This window comes from Diaphorina citri, unplaced genomic scaffold, assembly GCF_000475195.1.
Source record: "Diaphorina citri unplaced genomic scaffold, Diaci psyllid genome assembly version 1.1 scaffold603, whole genome shotgun sequence".
Lineage (NCBI taxonomy): Eukaryota > Metazoa > Arthropoda > Insecta > Hemiptera > Psyllidae > Diaphorina > Diaphorina citri.
Window position 1 is genome coordinate 96111 of NW_007378037.1, and position 21745 is coordinate 117855.

The 21745-nt window shown below is 38.8% G+C and overlaps 6 protein-coding genes and 1 pseudogene across 7 annotated transcripts; 2 read left to right on the plus strand and 5 right to left on the minus strand.

The window, feature by feature from the left end:
- Positions 1-393: 393 nt before the first annotated feature.
- LOC103510483 (inversin) lies at positions 394-13257 on the minus strand. Its single transcript, XM_017444594.2, has 8 exons — positions 12918-13257; positions 11357-11477; positions 10940-11134; positions 10522-10674; positions 10071-10173; positions 9693-9806; positions 9111-9275; positions 394-674 (listed from the first exon to the last, which is right to left on the minus strand). Coding segments are annotated over exons 1-8 (987 nt in total). The 5' UTR covers positions 12920-13257; the 3' UTR covers positions 394-540.
- On the minus strand, positions 1179-2559 carry LOC103510473. Its single transcript, XM_008475145.2, has 2 exons — positions 2445-2559; positions 1179-1821 (listed from the first exon to the last, which is right to left on the minus strand). The coding sequence occupies exons 1-2, from the start codon at positions 2497-2499 to the stop codon at positions 1517-1519; spliced, it is 360 nt and encodes a 119-aa protein (XP_008473367.1). The 5' UTR covers positions 2500-2559; the 3' UTR covers positions 1179-1516.
- Positions 2790-8843, minus strand: LOC103510481 (uncharacterized threonine-rich GPI-anchored glycoprotein PJ4664.02-like). Of its 2 annotated transcripts, none has more exons than XM_026824505.1 (3): positions 8625-8843; positions 7878-8508; positions 2790-6956 (listed from the first exon to the last, which is right to left on the minus strand). In XM_026824505.1, exons 1-3 carry the CDS (start codon positions 8820-8822, stop codon positions 2932-2934), a joined length of 4854 nt encoding a protein of 1617 aa, XP_026680306.1. In that variant the 5' UTR covers positions 8823-8843; the 3' UTR covers positions 2790-2931. The 2 variants fall into 2 exon arrangements, with proteins under 2 accessions (XP_026680306.1, XP_026680305.1); XM_026824504.1 differs by having other exon boundaries at positions 7878-8474; positions 8591-8843.
- A 189-nt stretch (positions 13258-13446) lies between the features above and the next one.
- Positions 13447-19234, plus strand: LOC103510476 (ankyrin repeat domain-containing protein 40-like). The gene is made up of 4 exons (XM_008475147.3): positions 13447-13648; positions 17360-17519; positions 17749-18113; positions 18547-19234. The coding sequence occupies exons 2-4, from the start codon at positions 17395-17397 to the stop codon at positions 18921-18923; spliced, it is 867 nt and encodes a 288-aa protein (XP_008473369.1). The 5' UTR covers positions 13447-13648; positions 17360-17394; the 3' UTR covers positions 18924-19234.
- LOC113467964 (GA-binding protein subunit beta-2-like) lies at positions 13696-15072 on the minus strand. The gene is made up of 4 exons (XM_026824503.1): positions 15023-15072; positions 14521-14641; positions 14104-14298; positions 13696-13734 (listed from the first exon to the last, which is right to left on the minus strand). The coding sequence occupies exons 1-4, from the start codon at positions 15070-15072 to the stop codon at positions 13696-13698; spliced, it is 405 nt and encodes a 134-aa protein (XP_026680304.1).
- LOC113467968 lies at positions 15271-16093 on the plus strand (annotated as a pseudogene).
- Positions 16167-16854, minus strand: LOC113467965 (UNC93-like protein MFSD11). The gene is made up of 2 exons (XM_026824518.1): positions 16764-16854; positions 16167-16368 (listed from the first exon to the last, which is right to left on the minus strand). Exons 1-2 carry the CDS (start codon positions 16847-16849, stop codon positions 16182-16184), a joined length of 273 nt encoding a protein of 90 aa, XP_026680319.1. The 5' UTR covers positions 16850-16854; the 3' UTR covers positions 16167-16181.
- Positions 19235-21745: the final 2511 nt, after the last annotated feature.

A 21745-nucleotide genomic window follows, 5' to 3' on the forward strand; every position in this document is an offset into this window, starting at 1 on the left:
TCTTACTTCTATTCTCTTTGGTTTGTTACGGCTAAAATACCTTTTAGTTTGAACATACATATTTTTGCTATTCTCTAGACATTCTTGCAATTTACATATTTGTACATAGAAATCAACATAATTATACATACGAAAATTACATAGTAAATAAATCCTTGTGAATTATATGTACATACATCCAGAAGAATAAAGAAACCATTTACCCATTGACAAGTCCTTTGGTTTTTTTTCTATTATTATTTATTTTGTTCCCACAGTATACATAGCTATTCTCAGACTCAAAATATTTTCGGGAATTGAACCCGAAAAAAATATCACTGAAGAAAAAAAGAAAAAAATGTAACAGGTAATAAAGAAATCAAGGAAAAAGACGAGAAAAATTCAGAAAAAAATTTGCGAGAGGTTTTTTCAAGATTCCCAGACCTGTCTAGCATGAAGGTTCCCACCCGAATGCCCACCCTCGGCACCTAACTTTGGTAGAACAACTTCGAAGCTCAGAAATGGGAGGAGCCAAGTCTGAATAGTAGGGGAAACTTTCTCCTATACTGCCTTCAAGTGGTATCGAATAGAAAGTTTCGAGACATGCGCAGTAGAAATTTCCCCTCGCTTGACTCTTTGTCCTGAACTTTTCGGCTGTGCTGATGGAGTTAGGTGCCGGGGGATGGGAAAAAATACTATAGAAGAAAAGAAAACAAAATCGCCAGATTAAATGATAGAAATAAATACATAAATAAATATCTTTTCTTTATAAACATCTCTCAAATAAAATGCATGGAATACATTTGAACAAGTAGCTGAGTCGGACTAGTGTGAATCAGATTTATACGAGTTCACCCAAAAAGGTCCGATAGATGACTGAAGTTGAAGCAAAACTGTGCGTGGTTTACTTATATCTGGACGGGTGACCGTGTGAGATAAAGCGTGTGCTGGCAATTTAGGGGGGTTCTCAGCCTCGTGAGAATAATAAATTTACTTATAAATGAAGATCTTTACATATATAAAGGATAACTTAGGAGCTACTTCTTATATTTTATCCTTTTCACGTCAGTAGATCGAAACACAAAATTGTTATTTTTAATCTGCTCAAGTAACTGATCCTTGCTCAGTTTATTACCACATTGGTCATACTGGAGTTCACAAGCAAATACGGCACGAATTTTCGAACCTTAATATCACTGGTACCAAATTATTTGTATCACTACCCCCACGCAAGTTGCTTAACTTCTTTCGTAAGGACAGATTGCCCAAGCATGTTGCTTAGCTTCGATAGGAAAGATTCGTCCGTCGAACACAAAAAGCTCACTCTGAAGGTGTCTAGACACTCTCCACACATAGTCGACGGGCTGTCAATCGATCATCGATTCACGTCGATCATTGATTCACATCGATCGACGGCCGTCGACCATGTGTGAACACACCTTTAGGCTTCGGTGTGGGGGCAAACAGCCCCAAAAGATGGGTTAAGCTTCTACGAATCTTCCCCCGTCTAATGTACGTACATGTATGGGCTTACACATCACACCCGAGTATAGAAAAGCAAATAAGGGGTTCCCTGGGCAGACGACGACTTGGCCAGCATATCCTCGAACTGAGCCTGACTTAACGTACGTACGTTCTCATCGTCGCACTCCAACCACGTCGATTCTTCCGCAGGTCGGCCCGCCGCAGTCTTGTCCCGGATCCGAATACCGCAACACTCCAGACTGGTGCGGCACACTCGCGTGGCGGCCAGGGCAGAGTTCTGTGCCGCCGACAACTTGGCGAACGACTCCGGGGGCGGCTCGATGGACTTGTTCGGGCGCAGGAACTTGAGAATGCCGCCTGGAGGGGAGAGGAGAGGAGAAAATAATTAGATAAAAAAAAAACCTTGGAACCACTTTCGCATTATTTCAAGGAACATTCTTTGACTCGCACACGAGTATCCTCTTTAGATTTATTTTAATAGACATTTAACGTCACTGTATAGTATATCTACTAAGATCTTTAATGACGGGGTTTTTTATCCTTCATTTGGCGACAGGCTACCCGCCTGTTCATCATCATCAACTTCACCCAGCCACGTTCATCACATGAAGGAAAATTTCTCATTAAATTTTGGGCCCGAAAAAGGAGTCCCAGTGAGGTCTAGTTCACTGAACTACTAGTATTCGGCTGGTTTCACACTGCACGCATAGAGTTAGATGAACGACTTTAGAAAAGCGTAGTCGGCTGCAAAACCAAACCTTTGAAAATGATAGAGACCCTCTATTGTACTCCATATCATTTCCATATGTTTAGTTTTGCAGTCGACTACGCGCTACTCAAAGTCGCGCGTCTACGCGTGAAGAGTGAGGTGCCAGCCTCATGAATGAGTCAACGGAGATTAACGAGATTAACTGACGCGACGTGAAGTAAAGAATAAGGGTTAATAGATTCACTGTGGGACGGGCCTTTGTTTCACTTACTTTTCGACTTCTCCATCTCGCTGCTGAGCAGACTGCCGCCCGCACTCCCGCTCATGCTCCCCCCATTCCCCCCTCCCCGTCTCTTGTCCTTCGGGCACTGCACGTAGTCACAACTAGAATCAAAAAATTAATTTAAAAGTGAGTCACTATAATGGAAAGATTTTTTTTTTTTTCTTTTTTTAACATAATGACAATAACAAAGAAAGAAATGAGGGAGGGGAAAAATATGGAATTAAGACAAATGTTTGTAAGGAAAAAAGCAATTTCTTTTTTCTCCACTTTCTTTAATAGAATGTCCTGTCTATTTTTTTTTTTTTTTTTATTTTTTTTTTGGACAGATAACTGAAGTTGAAGCAAAACTCTGCGTGGTTTATATCTGGACGGGTGACCGTGTGAGATAAAGCGTGTGCTGGCAATTTAGGGGGTTCTCAGCCTCGTGAGAATAATAAATTTACTTATAAATGAAGATCTTTACATAAATAAGGAGCTATTTCTTGTATTTTATCCTTTTCACGTCAGTAGATCGAAACACAAAATTGTTATTTTTAATCTGCTCAAGTAACTGATCCTTGCTCAGTTTATTACTGTTACGACTGATTGAGGATTGCTCTAGTTGACTGATAATATCTGAACAGGGTACATTAGGCGTGAACGGAGGTGGTGGATTTTTTTCTGCTATATTTATTGGGGCTGTGGTTTTAGGTTCTGCTGTGTTGGCAGGAGCTATGGGTTTTGTGTTTTTACTCACGTGTGTATTTTTTGGTGCTATGGTTTTCGTGTTTTTAACTACTGCTGTATTCGCTGGGGCTATGGTTTTAAACTTTGGTGCGTTCCGAGTTTTTCGATTGTGTAAAGGAGCTGTTGTTTTAGACGGAATGTACCCAGTAACCACGGGCCCTTCAACCAAATTATTCGAAGGAATTTTATTAGCAGAAGTATTTGATGGAATTATAATACTAGAAGTGTTGGAAGGAATTGCAATACCAGAAGAAATTGGAACTCTACAAGTATTCAAAGGAACTGTAATACCAGACCTATTTGAAGACATTCCAACACTAGAAACATTTGAAGACATGGTAACATTAGACGTATTTGAAGGAACTGTACAAGATATGTGTTTCGAAGATTCAACGTTCAAATTCGGTGCATTTCTAACTATTACCCGTGGCGTTGCTTGGACTACTGTTTTCGGGGAACCCAATCGGACTGCAGGTGGAGGCTTCGGTTGTTTAAGAACAGGAAGAGTCAATTTGGGCGGTCGAACATAACCACTGTTGGAGATGGACAGATTGGCGAAAGAATTCAGAGATGTCCCTGGGCAAAGTGGTTTCGGTTGAGATAGAAGGTTTGAATTTGGTGCGGTATTATTTGCGGACATAGGCATTGAAGTTGGCAGAACTGAACCTTCAGGATTTAACGTTAAGACGTTGTTATGCGGGGTTCTTAATGAAGTGGAAGGATTTGTAATTGAGATAGGATCCAATGTAGAAAACGCGGGATCAGTAACAGGGTCCAACGTGCTAGGATCGATTGTTGATACCGGATAAGACGTAGGAAATTTAGTACTGGAAGGAGTACCCTGAGGTAAAGTGGACATTGGTTGAGATACAGTGGAAAAGGACTGACCTACAGTAGGAATTGCTTGAGTAAAATTTGATATTGGTTGAGCCACTGTGGAAAGAGATTGAGCTACAGTAGGAATTGCTTGAGTCATATTGGAAATTGGTTGAGATAAAGAAGACCCAGGGTCAAACGGTTGAAGTGGGTAGCTATCATTTGAAGAGAGGTTCAAGTTTGAATGTAAGAACTTCTCATTGACAGTCTGATTAGGGAGTTCCACAATTTTAGGCACACGTTTGCCAGTGGCATTCGCACCAAGATTACTTGAAGATCGGACAAAGTTGTTCATGAAAATATCCGCACCAGAAGACTGAGGTAGAAACACGGAGCTATTCTCAGAAGAAATGGCGGCGCGATTTCCAGAATACCCAATTGCGTTAGTATCATTCCCGTGCCTTCGATATTTGACTAGTCTCGAACTTTGGCTTTGGTTGGATAAGGGACTTAACCTTCCGTGATATCCCCTATGCGTGCCTGCATCTAAATCAGCAGGTTCTTCAGTGTTCAGATATCTAAGAGATTCGATGAAATCGTTGATTTTCGCTTTGGTTTTCGAGTCCAAAATGATTCTCGATTTGGACGTGAGTTTCTGGAATTTGGAGAACAGTTTCTCTGGATCGTACCGACACAGTTGCTTTTCGTGGGCTAACACGGTGTTGTTGTAGACGTTGTTTGTGGTGTACTTTTTGCCAACATTGTCCATGTATCTACTGCCAATGTCACCTTTCTTGTATGTGTTACTTGCATTAGGAGAGTATCTGACTACTTGATGGTTGGTGGGAGTACCTTGTCCCGAAGGATAGCCACTAGCATGTTTTCTACTGGTGTCTTGCAATCTGATATTGTCATGCTGACTCACATTAGCTTCATTACTACCGAGAGTATCTCTCATGCTAAGAGTTTCTTGATCTTGAATTTCATTCAGCATAACAGACGAAGGTTGATCGTCGATGTTTCGAATATCGCAGACCAAATTCCTCAGCATGTTTATCAGATCTTGACTGGTAGATTCGTCAGATTCTGAGTCTGAACTTAGAGTCAACATTGACTCCGGACTCTTGTTACTGGGTGATGGTGTTTTGGAATTGTACTTTTGAATCGGGGATATGGTTCTGGTGGAAGTGAGATTAATGCTTTTGTCGTTCATATTGGAGTAATTCCCTGCGCTGTTGTTCATGTTACTGTTGTAGATCTTGTTGGTGTTTGTACCGCTACTCTGGATATCATTGTTGAAGGTGTTAAGATTGTATCTATCTGTAGTGCTGTTGATAGTTGCCCTGTTATTTCTCTCATTGTGCTCGCTATAATACGTATTGTTGTTTGTATTGTTTGCACTTCCGACCCTCTTATCATCAACAATACCGTGTTTCAAGATGTCATTGTTTCCACTACTACTGAACTTGGAACTGATTTGAGTATCTTGAGAATATTTGCCAGTATTTCTCGACTTACCTCTTTTTTCCTGTTCTTCAGATGAGTTTGGACGCTTTTCTGGACCTTTGTCATAACGTAGCTCTGCATTATTATTTGATTTTAGACTCTGTTCTAAGGATTTAATATAGGACACTAGATCCTTCACTTGACCTCTGTCATCCGGAGGTACTCTATTGGTTTCCTTCGGGCAGATGGCATGCTCAACTTGGTTAACAGATTGTTTGGGATTACTGACGTCATTCGCTCCAGAGACTTCTGGTCTTGCTTTTACGATAGATTCCTTGTTGTGACTAGAACTAGTGGAATCTTCACTTGCTGTTACATCAACTGAGTTCTGTGAAGACATATTTCCCAAATAATTCCCGCTAGAACTACAAGACACGGTAGAATTGTTTGGAGGCGCGGGTGCTGGTACAACTACAAAACTGGGAATACTCTTCTTCGAACGATCCCTAACAAGAGAGTACGAAGTTGAGTTGAAACCCCCATTAGATGGTAAAGTTACTGCGGAATGACTATTAGAAACAGTGCATCTACCATTTGATGGCAATGGTATTGCGGAGTCACTAGAAATGGTGGACGTACCATTTGATGGCAATGCTACTGTGAAATTACAACTGGAACTACTATTTGATGGCAAAGAAGTGACTGTAGAATTGCCATAAGAGTTACTATTCGAAGTTGAATTAAAAGAGCTGTTAGAAGGGAAAGTAACACTACTGGAAGAAAGGGAATTCAAAACATTGTTAGAAAGATTTGAAGAGCTGATCGTACTTAAAGAATCTTCCAATAATAGAGAGCTATTAGATATATCAAAACTGGTTGCTGGCGTTATACAATTCATAGACGGTGTAAGAGATACTGAACCATTAGTGGAAATAGTCAAAGCTGTAGAAGTGTTAACAGGAGTATACAAAGCATTCCCAACCGTACTCATTGAGCTAGTGCTAGAAACATTGGATAGAGAACAAATAGATGAACCTGAAACCCCATAGGGAGTCAATGTATTCAAGGGAGTATTCAATGAAGATAAGGGAGAACACTGAGTACTCGAAGTAACTAGAGGATAATTTGGCGTGGTTATTGGTGTTACACAAATCGGTTGAACCGTTGTTAAAGCACGACTTATATTGCTAGATGGGATTTTGCCAACAGTAGATGAGATCTGTGTGGATTCTATCGGCAATGCAGCATTGACTGGAGAAACATTCACTATTGGAGAAGAAGTGCCCACATTTGATATAAGAAACGTCTTAGGCAAAGTTCCAGTGTATGGTACCAACACCTTACTTGAGCTCAGGGGATTTGCAGGCAGAGGTTTTGGAATGTTCGCTGAGGAATTCCCTGTTGGGATATTTAAATTGACAACAGGTGTGTAGGATATCCCACATATCTGTCTAGGTTTTGATACTGGTACTAGTCTTGCAGGTCTTAGACCCGTGTTCCTCTCACTAACACCAGAGAGATGGTTCCTGATAAGTATTGCGGAGTCACTAGAAATGGTGGACGTACCCTTTGATGGCAATGCTACTGTGAAATTACTACTGGAACTACCATTTGATGGCAAAGAAGTGACTGTAGAATTACCATAAGAGTTACTATTCCAAGTTGAATTATAAGAGCTATTAGAAGGGAAAGTAACACTACTGGATGAAAGACAATTCAAAACATCATTAGAAAGATTTGAAGAACTAATCGTACTTAAAGAATCTGCTGGATAAGATAATGAAGAGCTATTAGATATATCCAAACAGGGTACTGACGTTGTTAGACAATTCATAGATGGTGTAAGAGATACTGAATCACTGGAAATATTCACAGCTGTAGAAGAGTTAACAGGAGTATACAAAGCATTCCCAACCGTACTCATTGAGCTAGTGCTAGAAACATTGGATAGAGAACAAATAGATGAACCTGAAACCCCATAGGGAGTCAATGTATTCAAGGAAGACAAGGGAGAACTCTGAGTACTCGAAGTAACTAGAGGATAATTTGGAGTGGTTATTGGTGTTACACAAATTGGTCGAACCGTTGTTAAAGCACGACTTATATTGCTAGATGGGATTTTGCTAACAGTAGATGAGATCTGTGTGGATTCTATCGGCAATGCAGCATTCACTGGAGAAACATTCACTATTGGAGAAGAAGTGCCCACATTTGATATAAGAAACGTCTTAGGCAAAGTTCCAGTGTATGGTACCAACACCTTACTTGAGCTCAGGGGATTTGCAGGCAGACGTTTTGGAATGTTCGCTGAGGAATTCCCTGTTGGGATATTTAAATTGACAACAGGTGTGTAGGATATCCCACACATCTGTCTAGGTTTTGATACTGGTACTAGTCTTGCAGGTCTTAGACCCGTGTTCCTCTCACTAACACCAGAGAGATGGTTCCTGATAACTTGTACTCGCGGTCTAGGAACGAGAGGTTTGATATTGCTTACTGGCCTCGGATTACCTGCCCTGAGATTGTTTACAACCATGATGTTTCTACCTCCGAGATTCAACTGGATAGACTTTTTCTGATTTTGCTGATTTGGTAGACTATTTTGTGAACTCTTTTGCGAGGCTCTATCTAATATTTGACTAACATTCACGTCCATTTCCTCCTTTTTATTCACAGTGTTACTTTTTATGTTCTCTCCCTGCTGATTTACGTCAGTTTCGCTTCTTGCCAAGGCATTAGCAGATTGGTTCTCTGTCATTTCAAAATCAATCAATTCTTTCACCGCTGGACGGGTGCTTTGAGAACACTCCATGGGGTTGTAAGGTAGAAGGAAGTTTTGTCTAGTTATTAATTTCCTACTGGATTTATTTTCGTTCCCTGTAGCTTTGATATCAGAACTTTGGGTTCTTAAGCCACTTGGCTTAATGGGAATCACTATTAATTTCTTCGTCGTTCTGTGCCTGCAGACAGCGTAAAGTGATTCTTTCCTAAGATTAGAATCGATTTTCGTGTTGTCGACAGAAGGGATATCTATTTGTTGCCCTGAGTTCAAATGTTTATTGAGATCAGTATTTAGCGTGGATTGGCAGAGTGGATTTGGCAAGGTTGATTGCAATCGATTTTCGTGTTGTCGACAGAAAGGATATCTATTTGTTGCCCTGAGTTCAAATGTTTATTGAGATCAGTATTTAGCGTGGATTGGCAGAGTGGATTTGGCAAGGTTGATTGTGCGTAAGCAGTGTGTGTTTTTACATGTGAAAATTCACTACCTAATTGTAAACTAGAAGGTATATTATTAGGTGGGTGAGATTCAAAATTAGACGTGCAACTATCAGGGACAATTTCTTGTTGAGTGCTCGCTTCACAGTCACTTTCCATTGGTGTGAAGTTAGCCTGACTAGAATTTAGTGGGTATTGAGCTGTTGTGAACTCAGACTGTTTGGGAAGACTGTTTGGGTGGGTGAGATTCAAAATTAGACGTGCAACTATCAGGGACAATTTCTTGTTGAGTGCTCGCTTCACAATCACTTTCCATTGGTGTGAAGTTAGCCTGACTAGAATTTAGTGGGTATTGAGCTGTTGTGAACTCAGACTGTTTGGGAAGACTGTTTGTACATATATTGTTAGCTTTGTTTTTCAAGTTGGCAGTAGAACTTTTATCAGTACCTGTACTGGAACTGCTCTCCTTGTGTTTTGATTGAGTTGAAGACTTGGTGGTTTCTTGTTCATGTTTGGCTTTAGCTTTGGAGATCATTTGTTTGGACAAGCGCTGTAAATCACGGTCTGGTTCGTCGTAGGATTTGAACAGTTTGAGCAGCTGCTTTCCCGCCTCTGAAAATACACAATGAAACATACACTAACTATGAGGGTTGATAGAGGGAACTGTAACTGCTAGGGTCCTATCGTCCCGAATTTAAAACTGGTTTAACTCTCTCGGATTAAGCAGATTGGCTAAAAAGAGTGAAATCATCAACCAATCAATCATCTTTTTTTTTCTTTTAAGAGGTTTGATAGCGGGAACTGTAACTGCTAGGGTCTTATCGTCCCTAAATCGAAGAGAGAAGGAAGACAGGAGAGGAGAAAGCTAGCCGTTCCGAGAACGAACCTTATTCAGGATAAAATTCGCCCGGGCGGGGATCGAACCTGCGGCCTACCGCTAACAAGGCAGACACCCTCGGCGATACCAACCAAACTAACTAGGCTGGCTACATGACCTTGTTGTTTAGCGTGTAAATAAATAACACTTACCGGTAAGCACTGCAGTTTGTCCATTCTTCAGCGCGCTGGCAATGGTAGTAGAGTCATCTTTGGGCAGATACGAAATGCCATGCTGCTTGAGGAAATTCAGCCCTGTTAATTTATCTGAAAATTATTCAAGTATTTCAGTATTATTTTTCCATTTCTGTTACAAATAAAATGTTCTTACAGATTTTAAAAAAATGCTTAATAAGGACTAAAGGGTCCCTTTACCCCAGCAGAAAACTATCACTCTTATTGTGGTCCAGTTCTCAAAATATAATGTTGATAATAAAATCCGTGCCTCAGCTGGGGGTTGAACCCACGCCCTTCTGCTAACAAGACGAGTGTCTTGGCAACTACGCCACCAAGACAGGGATAAATACATACCTTCAGAGGTCCTCCTCCTTTTTGTGTAACTGTTTGTATCACTGGAATCATGCCTCCTTTTTTGTGCTGACTGCTTGGCCTTCTCTTGACTCTCCTGGTTCAACTGAAAAGTTAGAAAAGAAGAAAAATCAGTTGTTCATTGTTGTTGTTGTTGTTGTTTTTTTCAGTCTGGATGAGGTTAATATAAGTAAGAGGGTAGCTGGTTGCCAAATGGAGGGTAAAAACAATGTCACTAAAGACCTTAGCAGTTATGTATATGTACCTAAACAGTGATGTTAAGCCTCCTTAAATAATAATAATAATAATAATAATAATAAAAAAATGTGAGGTCAACAATTTACTTCTTACTACCAAATAATCAATACATGGTCAGGAGAAGGGCCTTGTAAAGTGTAATTCATATTAAAATAAGTTACCTAAGTAACAAAAAAACTTGTACACTTGTAAGTACCTGTGACAAAATGGAAATGTTGGCATCTGTAATGAACAATGGTGTTCGTCCATACATGTCTAATAGATTAGCATTGGCTCCATTGTCCATGAGTAAACTAACAACATCCCAGTGTTCATATGTGACTGCCCAATGTAGGGCTGCCATACCCATCTGAAAAGAAAAGAAGAAAGGAAAGAATATTCTAGTGATGGGGCTCATTTAGATTTTACTTTTTTTAATTCTTATATGCTTAAATTCTCCTTCTCTCCCCCACTCCACCACAAGAAGAACAAGAAGGTACTTACTCAAATAATAAACAATACTTGAAGTAGGTAGCTATTCAGATTTTTTTTTTCTTTCAAGTCTGAATTGACTGAACCCAGGAATGTCTGCATGGCAAGCATGTTACCACTCTTCCCACAAATTGAAAACTTACAATATCTTGAGCATTCACATCTATCTGATGTTTGATTAACAGTTTACACATGTCGACATGTCCTTCCTGAGCAGCTAAATGTAGAGGTGTTTTCTTCATTTTGTTCTCTAGAGAGCACCTATTGGATTCAATGAGAATTTTGGCAATGTCCAATTTATTCTTCTTGGCAGCATAATGTAATGGGCTTGATCCAACCTATGGGGGAATCACAATACATAAATATTATTATTAAATATTGGTATGAAATTCAATTCATATTTTTATAGTGATAAGTATTTAACATGAAACAAAACCACAAAAAAAAGGCTGAAATGCCATCAACTGCTGCCCAAACAATGTCAATATAATCTTATATTTTCTTTCCTAGTGGTCCTACTTTCACTCTTTCTCTAATTTTTTCAGATCCTTATTCCTTACCAAATCAGTTGGCAACTTTGAAGACTTGAATGATTTCAGAGCAGTTTGTACAGTTTCCAAATCACCTTCTGTGCACAACTCAAACACAGTTTTCTGCAATGCTTCTTCGCTTGACAATGGCCTGAAAAAAGAACAACACAATCGGTAGTTAATCAGAAACCTCTGTCATAACGTAGCTCTGCATTATTATTTGATTTTAGACTCTGTTCTAAGGATTTAATAAAGGACACTAGATCTTTTACTTGACCTCTGTCATGCGGAGGTACTTTATTGGTTTCCTTGGGACAAATGGCATACCCAACTTGGTTAACAGATGGTTTAGGATTACTGACGTCAATGGCTCCAGAGATTTCTGGTTTTGCTTTCACCAGATTAGATTCCTTCCTGTGACTATAACTAGTGGAATCTTCACTTGCTGTTACATCAGCTGAATTCCGTGAAGACATATTTCTTGAATAATTTCCACTAGAATTCGAAGACACGATAGGTTTGTTTGGAGGCGCGGGTGCTGGTACAACTACAAAACTGGGAATACTCTTCTTCGAACGATCCCTAACAAGAGAGTACGAAGTTGAGTTATTGTTGTTGTTTTTTTCAGTCTGGATGAGGTTAATATAAGTAAGAGGATAGCTGGTTGCTGAATGGAGGGTATAACCAATGTCACTAAAGACCTTAGCAGTTATGTATAAGTACCTAAACAGTGATTATAAGCCTCCTTAAAAAAAAGCAAGGTCAACAATTTACTTCTTACTACCAATGATCAATACATTGTCAGGAGAAGGACCTTGTAAATTGTAATTCATATTAAAATAAGTTACCTAAGTAACAAAAAAACTTGTACACTTGTAAGTACCTGTGACAAAATGGAAATGTTGGCATCTGATTGATTGAGTACTAGCATCTATCAAGATGTGGTTCAGTTTTTCGATTTGTTCATCAACATTGTCATATTGTAATATGTCGCTCAAGGATTCAGTTAAATGTTGAAATTTAACCCAATCAGCTTTATTATAGGACCAAGGTTTATAAGGAGTTGCATCAGAGAAGTTACAGCCTGGGAGGAAAGAAATAAGGATAGGAAAGTGATCAGAAAATTGTATATCATCATGTGTGAACCATTGGGAAAAATGTCAAAAGCGTCAAATCAAAAAAATCTAATTTTTTAAATTTCGCGCCTTGCGTAGGTTCCGTTCACATTACTGAAACCTCACAGAAAAACCTCCCAAACATGCCTCACTTTTTTCAAACGCTAGGTCGATTCTCTTTGACCTCCATGTAAAAAGGTAAACAAAAAGTTTTTATCTGATAAAAAAAAAAATCGAGTTCTTAGATCTGAAAGTGTTTGAATTTTTTTTTATCCTTCCTGAAATTATTAAAAAAAAAAAATTAATCAGAAGCCACAACAATGAGAAAGAAAGCTCCCTTTCATGTTAAACCTAACCCTATAACACTGGTCACTGCTCATTTGTGACAGCTCCTTGTAGCAATTTTCCATTGACATGACTTCTAAACAAGTACTTACCCATCTTGGAAAACATACCTACCTCTGAAAAATACTTACATAATGTATTTTGATTCATTAAAGATTTGGACATTAAAATGTGATGGGTTTTATCAGGTAACAGCACACATTTTATGAAATAGGTAATAGTTAGGAGGTGAACTACAGCTTGATTATATTCTTGAAGATTCTATCAAATTTGACAATACAAGACAGTGATGGTAATGGTGCAACTTCTTGTACTCTTTAGCTGCTTGCAAATTAAAGTACACTTGATAATGTTTGATAGTCATTCAATAATGTAGCAATGTCACTAATTTCTTCAAAACAACCACTTTTTCATGGACTCATGGAGGTATAAGGTAATACTTTTCATAGGTATTTTTTTTTTTTTTTTTTTTTTCTTCCTTATTCTGCCATCGCCATTCGGCTACAACTGAAGGCGCTATAACAACGTTGCTTTAGTGATCCATTGGGATCTTTGCAAGGGGAGAACGATATGATTCCTGGATTGGAAGACCACTTCAGTGCTGCTTAGTTTTCTCTTCAGTACCGTTAACTCTTCAATCCTATTGCATTTTCATGTGTGTATTTTTTTTTTTATCCTTCCTGAAATTATTAAAAAAAACGTCTCCTTATGTCCTTATCTTTTAATACTATAGTATATCAAGCTTTCCCTGAGTTCTCCACCTAGAAACTAGGTATATCAGTCTCTTTTACATTGATGAGGTACCTATTTGTGTACCCTCCTCAGTTCTACATTATTCTTGCAAGCACTTGAACTTCAATAGGTAAGAACTAAGAACCAACTAGTAGTGCTCTCATTTAAAAACTGGTTTTACTTCTTTTTCCCATGCCTCAGAATCTCTGTTTCTAACTGGTCAATTTACCCACAGAGGATCTACTAAAGGTCAAAGCATGATACCTACTACTTGATTTTTATGTTGAAAGTGGAAGGCTTGTGTGTGCTGTTTTGTCAGGTTTTACTGGCAGTTTGATTTAATTTTTAATACACATACAGATTTTACTTTTTTGAATTCTTATATGCCTAACTTCTCCCTTTCTCCCTCTCTCCTCCACTCCACCACAAGAAGACCAAGAAGGTACCTACTCAAATAATAAACAATACTTGAAGTAGGTAGCTATTCAGATTTTTTTTTTCTTTTTTTTAAGTCTGAATTGACTCAATCCAGGAATGTCTGCATGGCAAGCATGTTACCACTATTCCCACAAATTGAAAACTTACAATATCTTGAGCATTTACATCTATCTGATGTTTGATTAACAGTTTACACATGTCAACATATCCTTCCTGAGCAGCTAAATGTAGAGGTGTTTTCTTCATTTTGTTCTCTAGAGAGCACCTATTGGATTCAATGAGAATTTTGGCAATGTCCAATTTATTCTTCTTGGCAGCATAATGTAATGGGCTTGATCCAACCTATGGGGGAATCACAATACATAAATATTATTATTAAATATTGGTATGAAATTCAATTCATATTTTTATAGTGATAAGTATTTAACATGAAACAAAACCACAAAAAAAAGGCTGAAATGCCATCAACTGCTGCCCAAACAATGTCAATATAATCTTATATTTTCTTTCCTAGTGGTCCTACTTTCACTCTTTCTCTAATTTTTTCAGATCCTTATTCCTTACCAAATCAGTTGGCAACTTTGAAGACTTGAATGATTTCAGAGCAGTTTGTACAGTTTCCAAATCACCTTCTGTGCACAACTCAAACACAGTTTTCTGCAATGCTTCTTCTCTTGACAATGGCCTGAAAAAAGAACAACACAATCGGTAATTAATCAGAAGCCACAACAATGAGAAAGAAAGCTCCCTTTCATGTTAAACCTAACCCTATAACACTGGTCACTGCTCATTTGTGACAGCTCCTTGTAGCAATTTTCCATTGACATGACTTCTGAACAAGTACCCATCTTGGAAAACATACCTGCCTCTGAAAAATACTTACATAGTGTATTTTGATTCATTAAAGATTTGGACATTAAAATGTGATGGGTTTTGTCAGGTAACAGCACACATTTTATGAAATAGGTAATAGTTAGGAGGTGAACTACAGCTTGATTATATTCTTGAAGATTCTATCAAATTTGACAATACAAGACAGTGATGGTAATGGTGCAACTTCTTGTACTCTTTAGCTGCTTGCAAATTAAAGTACACTTGATAATGTTTGATAGTCATTCAATAATGTAGCAATGTCACTAATTTCTTCAAAACAACCACTTTTTCATGGACTCATGGAGGTATAAGGTAATACTTTTCATAGGTATTTTTTTTTTTTTTTTTTTTATTTTCTTGATGGTAAGTATGACAATGATTCAGAGTAATAAAAACTTCTATGAGGGGAAAAAAAAAATCCTGGACTCAGTTGAACTCCCACCCACTTACCGGACGACTTATAGGTCATCAACAAAATTGAAATGCAGGAGTGCAGACAACATTAAAACAGTTGCTTTCATTCGTAGCTTTTATGCCTCGTCTGTGAAGAATATCGCGATGTTGTTCTAATCCCAATCCCTTTCATTATTTTCAGAACTGGTTCTCAAAGTTCGAATTGCGCAAGACATGGACGACGACTTCATCGAAATCGAACTGAACCGACTCACCGAGCTGACCTACTACAGTCTCCTCAACATCTGTTGCAAAGAGCTCAACATTGATTCGCCACAAACCATCTTGAAAATCCGCAAACTCCCCAACACGATCATTCGGAAAGACAAGGATGTAGCACGACTTACAATGTTCCAGGAAATCGAGCTGGTGCTCTCTCAAATGCCGGATGGACACGGGAGCATTGTGAATGGGATGGAGAACACGCATTTGAATAGCGCCCGACTCCCTTTCTCGGTGGGGGCCCTTAAACGGATATTTCCACCCATTTCACGATTTCGAAAATTTGGACCGATTGCAATACTTTCTCATTACCTTGTATAGGTTCCCTATACGTAAAGGTAATAGAGAGTAAAAATGAGCTGGTCCCTTGGATTCTCGTTTATCCAGGTTCGACTGTATTTTGTTTATCTGTTTTTAATAATAGGTATGTTACCTATCACCTATCGTGGGTCCCAGGTTCGATTCCCGGCGGGGTTTCTGTGGTTGGAGTTCCAGTGCACTCAGCCTCGTGAGGACAATTGAGTAGCTACTTTAAACTAGTAGCGACCAGTGGCGGCATTGCCAGTGTAAAGAGACTGATAATGGATGAGGATTAATAGTAATACCTGAACTATAATAGTAAATGACGCACTTGGTAATGCTGTGCTACCCACAAAGTTGTGAAAAAGCTCTCCTCTTTACCAGAAAGAATTCATGCTTTGATTCGATTTGATATTAGTGACACTAACCTGGGTGAATTTGAATAGAGCAAACACAGGAGCACTGTCATCAGGATAGAGAAGTCCGAGGATTGAGAATATCTGAGTGTTCTGACATGAATCACCCAGGCCTAGGAGGAAACTGCAGAAGATCGCCAGGTACTGACTGAAAATCAACAAAAAATCAAAAAATTTTCATTCATAAAATTTAATAATCTATTGAAGAGTCAGTCTGTCTGGCTGGGCGACGTTAAAAAGGGAGTAGACCAACTTAGTCTAGCTGGGGGACTTTAAACAGGGAGTATGCCAGCCTGAATTTCCCCTTGATAAAGAAGTAGCAAAGGTTGAGTACGAAGGGCATCCACTCGTGAAATTTTGTAACGTGAAAAAAACCTAATGTCAGCCCAAAGCAATTACCCTAGTTAGGCCTGATTGAGAGGCTAAAGAAAAACGCCGAACCTGTTAGTAGTGTTAGTACGCGGGAAAAGACGGAGAAAAAGAAGAAGATGAAGCCTATAACTTTGTGGCATCAGTGGGACTCGAACCCAAACCTTTTCTCACCTCGGATGAATGAAAGCCTCGTCGTTTGTATCGCCAAATGGAGCTGCATTGGGAATGTTGAGGAAGATGAAGAAGAAGGCCAGCATTGACGGAGAAAAAGAAGAAGATGAAGCCTATAACTTTGTGGCATCAGTGGGACTCGAACCCAAACCTTTTCTTACCTCGGATGAATGAAAGCCTCGTCGTTTGTATCGCCAAATGGAGCTGCATTGGGAATGTTGAGGAAGATGAAGAAGAAGGTTAATCAGAAGCCACAACAATGAGAAAGAAAGCTCCCTTTCATGTTAAACCTACCCCTATAACACTGGTCACTGCTCATTTGTGACAGCTCCTTGTAGCAATTTTCCATTGACATGACTTCTGAACAAGTACCCATCTTGGAAAACATACCTGCCTCTGAAAAATACTTACATAGTGTATTTTGATTCATTAAAGATTTGGACATTAAAATGTGATGGGTTTTGTCAGGTAACAGCACACATTTTATGAAATAGGTAATAGTTAGGAGGTGAACTACAGCTTGATTATATTCTTGAAGATTCTATCAAATTTTGGCACCTATTTCTCTTACCTTTACATAATATTTCCTCTTTCAGATATCTTCATTATCTAGGTTCTTGGTGTCTCAGATATGGATAGAGTGAAATATTTGGAAGAGCAACTAAGGGAAGCATCATGTCTTGGAGATTTTGAGGCTGTGTGTGAGCTTGTGTCAAAAGGAATTGATATTAATGCACAGCATGATATGAATGGATGGTAAGATACACCTTCCCTTCTACAGATTTTGTCCACCAAATAAAGATGCTGTTGCCTAGGGTCCTAATCTGTGGTACAGTTAAAGCCAGCTTGCCACTGGAATAAAAATTTCCTCACAAGACAGAATACAATAAAAAAAAAAAAAAAAAAAAAAAAAAAAAAACTAAACTTCCAAATACCTATGTACTTGGTCATTATTTAACCAAAACATCACATTGTCTATTTTCAGGACAGCATTGCACTGGGCAGCCAAACGTGGCCAGAAAGACATTGTCAGTTATCTATTAAAACATGGTGCTGACAAATCTCTTCTAACGTCTAAAGAAGAAACCCCACTAGCCTTGGCTACCAAACCAGAAGTCCGTATACTCCTTGGTGGTGAACCTGGAGTGACAATTAACACAGCAGATTTACCAATAGTTCCCAATTATATCAAAAATGAACCCCTTGATCCCAGAGTGAATGATTACCAAGTGTCAAATCAAAATAGGACCCATCAGACTAATCCAGTAACAGCAAATCAAAATGTAGTCACCACATCTCATCATTCCATTGTAAATCACAGTACTACCAACACTCCAGCACAACTTGATGGTAAGTATGACAATGATTCAGAGTAATAAAAACTTCTATGAGGGGAAAAAAAAAATCCTGGACTCAGTTGAACTCCCACCCACTTACCGGACGACTTATAGGTCATCAACAAAATTGAAATGCAGGAGTGCAGACGTAGTCACCACATCTCATCATTCCATTGTAAATCACAGTACTGCCAACACTCCAGCACAACTTGATGGTAAGTATGACAATGATTCAGAGTAATAAAAACTTCTATGAGGGGAAAAAAAAATCCTGGACTCAGTTGAACTCCCACCCACTTACCGGACGACTTATAGGTCATCAACAAAATTGAAATGCAGGAGTGCAGACAACATTAAAACAGTTGCTTTCATTCGTAGCTTTTATGCCTCGTCTGTGAAGAATATCGCGATGTTGTTCTAATCCCAATCCCTTTCATTATTTTCAGAACTGGTTCTCAAAGTTCGAATTGCGCAAGACATGGACGACGACTTCATCGAAATTGAACTGAACCGACTCACCGAGCTGACCTACTACAGTCTCCTCAACATCTGTTGCAAAGAGCTCAACATTGACTCGCCACAAACCATCCTGAAAATCCGCAAACTCCCCAACACGATCATTCGGAAGGACAAGGATGTGGCACGACTTACGATGTTCCAGGAAATCGAGCTAGTGCTCTCTCAAATGCCGGATGGACACGGGAGCATTGTGAATGGGATGGAGAACACGCATTTGAATAGCGCCCGACTCCCTTTCTCGGCCAAGGGAGTGAACAATTATCCCTCCATTCATAAGTATAAAAATCAGACGATTTTATATTGAAGAACAAAAATCGGACGATTTTGTATTAAAGTACAAAAAACAGATGATTTTGTATTAAAGTACAAAAATTACAAGATTTTGTACTAGGACTACTGAAGAAATTCCTGTGTGCGGAGTCCAGTATGTAGGACTATTGCACCCCTAGGACTACCAGGAGACGCAACTTTCCACTTATCTCAAGCAAATACATTCCGAACCGTGTCTAGGACGCGGAGGTCCCCGGTACAATGGAGCAGTTGCAAATCGGTAAAAATTATTTATAAATGGTCGATTCCTATGTAAAAAGTTGTGGAAAATCCAAATCTGAGGTCAATGAAAAAATAACTGTAAAAGGTCGAAAATTCAATTTTCATTTTCCGTTCTAATGAAAGAGTTCAAAGATGTGTGACGTCAAAAAATAACTGTAAAAGGTCGAAAATTCAATTTTTATTTTCCGTTCTAATGAAAGAGTTCAAATATGTGTGACGTCACAGGCAGCTGCCTGGCTAGGTAGCGCCAGTATGCAAGCGCGCTTGCAGAGGAGCAGATAGAAATGCGCAGAAACGTATGCGCACAAACACATTAATATGTTGCCTGCGAGGGAGCTTTGCTAGGGACATTTGATGTGACGTCTTCGCCTACGGGAGCGTATGCCGTGACGTCAAAGTTCACGATTTACCGGTATTTTTTTAAATCGATTTATCTCGGGATCAGAAGTCGTAGGGAGAAAAAGAAAAATTCGGTTGGTCCTCATTTTTCCTGCTATATGACTTTGAAACATCACTCAAGTAAGCGCAACTGTTCTATTCACGGTAGAGTAGATTTTTTTTTTTTTTTAATTGAAATTGGGGATGCACCCTTTTAATTTTGTTTATTGTATGCCATTTTAACTTTTGCCATGACAATTAGAATTTAGTATCACTCTTAGAATGAGTTACAAACAAAAATATCATAAAATAGGTTGTACTTATTCTAGTTCAATCTTAAAAATCTTAATTGTAAATAGTAAATGACACTTTTTTTTTGTTTTTTTTTTTTTTTGTAAATGCAATAAAATGTACGTAAAAATTTTACTGACCAAAAATTCGGAAAAATTAGATATCAAACGACTTTTACTATTATTATTTTAATAATCTAAAATTCTAAAACAAATGATGATCGTTGAAGTATGAAATATATGGACAGCATTAAGCAGAAAAGAACCATCCATAAGGCACGGTTCTTTTATTTTTAATAGAGGAAAAATGGCTGTCCATAATTGGAATGTAGAAGAAAGGAAAGACGATAAAATAGGTACAGTACAAATACAAAAATCTTAAAACAAACAAATGATAATATAACGATACCTTGTAAACTATCCAAAAACGAACAAAGAAATAAGTAATACCTATTTGAAATATTCCATAGTATCGAATCAACTTTAAGCTATAAATATCTTAAATCTAATACTACCTATTGAAACTATACAATAGACTACAAGCTATACTCTGGAGATTTCACGTTTAGAAGGTAACTAATGATATACATACATACCTGATATGTACCCAATACCTACTCTAAAATTAAATGAAATACCTATGATAAAATTGATGTGTGAAAAGTCCGAGTCTGAGTGCATATATGTATTATAAAGTTGCGAGAAAAACTAAAATGGAAGAGAAAATTTAGATTTCGGAGGACAAAAAGTTGAAACTTCCAGATCTACAAACTTATTTATTACTAAAGCTACCTTGGTAAAGCATACCTCTACAACTACGAGAATAAAAGTCACTAAGGTAAAATTAAATTGAAAATCAATTTGGCAATGATTTGAGCAAATGATAAAATTTTACTTAGGGTTAATTTTGTATTGCATGAGGTTATATTAGTTGAAAATTCGAATCATGTAAACACACGTCTAATTCTCAAACAAATTAGAAATCGTCACAAATTTCGTTATCCACTTAATCCACCTCGATAAATTTCATGACTTGGATTCGAATCACCCACCAACCTCCAGACCCAAAGTCTTTTCTTGGTGACGGGGGTTTTCCCCGGCGACAAGCTACCCTCCTCCTCACATTAACCTCACCAGTCACCCTGAGTGGGGCCGGGAAAAGCCAGCAACATGCGCCTAGTTGAAAATTCGAATCATATAAACACACGTCTAATTCTCAAACAAATTAGAAATCGTCACAAATTTCGTTATCCACTTAATCCACCTCGATAAATTTCATGACTTGGATTCGAATTACCCACCAACCTCCAGACCCAAAGTCTTTTCTTGGTGACGAGGGTTTTCCCCGGCGACAAGCTACCCTCCTCCTCACATTAACCTCACCAGTCACCCTGAGTGGGGCCGGGAAAAGCCAGCAACATGCGAGTGCTCAAGATGGTCACCTAGCCGGATACCAACCACTCGGAACGTTGCTCAACTTCGGTGATCCATTGGGAATGAATCTTTATAGGGAAGAACAATGTCTTAGTATGCGCGAGTGCTCAAGATGGTCACCCAGCCGGATACCAACCACTCGGAACGTTGCTCAACTTCGGTGATTCATTGGGAACGAATCTTTATGGGGAAGAACAATGTCTTAGTATGTCTTACTACATTGGGAGATCTCTTCACTCCTGCTGCACCCAGCCGGATATCAACCACGCGCAATGTTGCTTCAGGGGACAGAGAGTAGACTAGTGTCTGGCTGTGCCACTATAAACAGGGAGGAGAACAGCTAACCCTAACCAGCCCAGACAGCTGACAGTTTCATAGGGTTCTTTCTCTTTGCTTTTAAAGATGTTTGACTGCGGTTCAGGACGAGCCTATTAAACATGGCTAGAGTCCATTTCCCTGGCGTATGGCAGAA

Bases quoted from the DNA above. Each gene is read 5' to 3' on its own strand.
- LOC103510473 (XM_008475145.2), bottom strand. From the start codon at position 2,499: ATGAGCGGGAGTGCGGGCGGCAGTCTGCTCAGCAGCGAGATGGAGAAG. The intron at 1,822-2,444 runs GTAAGTGAAACA...TCTCCCCTCCAG, and splicing joins CGAGATGGAGAAGTCGAAAA to GCGGCATTCTCAAGTTCCTG.
- LOC103510481 (XM_026824505.1), bottom strand. From the start codon at position 8,822: ATGGAAAGTGACTGTGAAGCGAGCACTCAACAAGAAATTGTCCCTGAT. The intron at 8,509-8,624 runs CTCAATAAACAT...CTAAATACTGAT, and splicing joins AATCCACGCTAAATACTGAT to CTCAATAAACATTTGAACTC. The intron at 6,957-7,877 runs GTGTTAGTGAGA...ACCATCTCTCTG, and splicing joins TATCAGGAACCATCTCTCTG to GTGTTAGTGAGAGGAACACG.
- LOC103510483 (XM_017444594.2), bottom strand. The intron at 10,675-10,939 runs GTAAGTTTTCAA...TTTTCTTTTCAG, and splicing joins ATGTGAATGCTCAAGATATT to ATGGGTATGGCAGCCCTACA. The intron at 9,807-10,070 runs GTATGTATTTAT...AATAATTTTCAG, and splicing joins AAGGAGGAGGACCTCTGAAG to ATAAATTAACAGGGCTGAAT.
- LOC113467964 (XM_026824503.1), bottom strand. From the start codon at position 15,072: ATGACTATCAAACATTATCAAGTGTACTTTAATTTGCAAGCAGCTAAA. The intron at 14,299-14,520 runs GTAAGGAATAAG...ATTCCCCCATAG, and splicing joins CAAAGTTGCCAACTGATTTG to GTTGGATCAAGCCCATTACA. The intron at 13,735-14,103 runs GTAAGTTTTCAA...TAAATTGACCAG, and splicing joins ATGTAAATGCTCAAGATATT to TTAGAAACAGAGATTCTGAG.
- LOC113467965 (XM_026824518.1), bottom strand. From the start codon at position 16,849: ATGCTGGCCTTCTTCTTCATCTTCCTCAACATTCCCAATGCAGCTCCA. The intron at 16,369-16,763 runs GTGAGAAAAGGT...GTTGATTTTCAG, and splicing joins GAGGCTTTCATTCATCCGAG to TCAGTACCTGGCGATCTTCT.
- LOC103510476 (XM_008475147.3), top strand. From the start codon at position 17,395: ATGGATAGAGTGAAATATTTGGAAGAGCAACTAAGGGAAGCATCATGT. The intron at 17,520-17,748 runs GTAAGATACACC...GTCTATTTTCAG, and splicing joins CAGCATGATATGAATGGATG to GACAGCATTGCACTGGGCAG. The intron at 18,114-18,546 runs GTAAGTATGACA...CATTATTTTCAG, and splicing joins CACTCCAGCACAACTTGATG to AACTGGTTCTCAAAGTTCGA.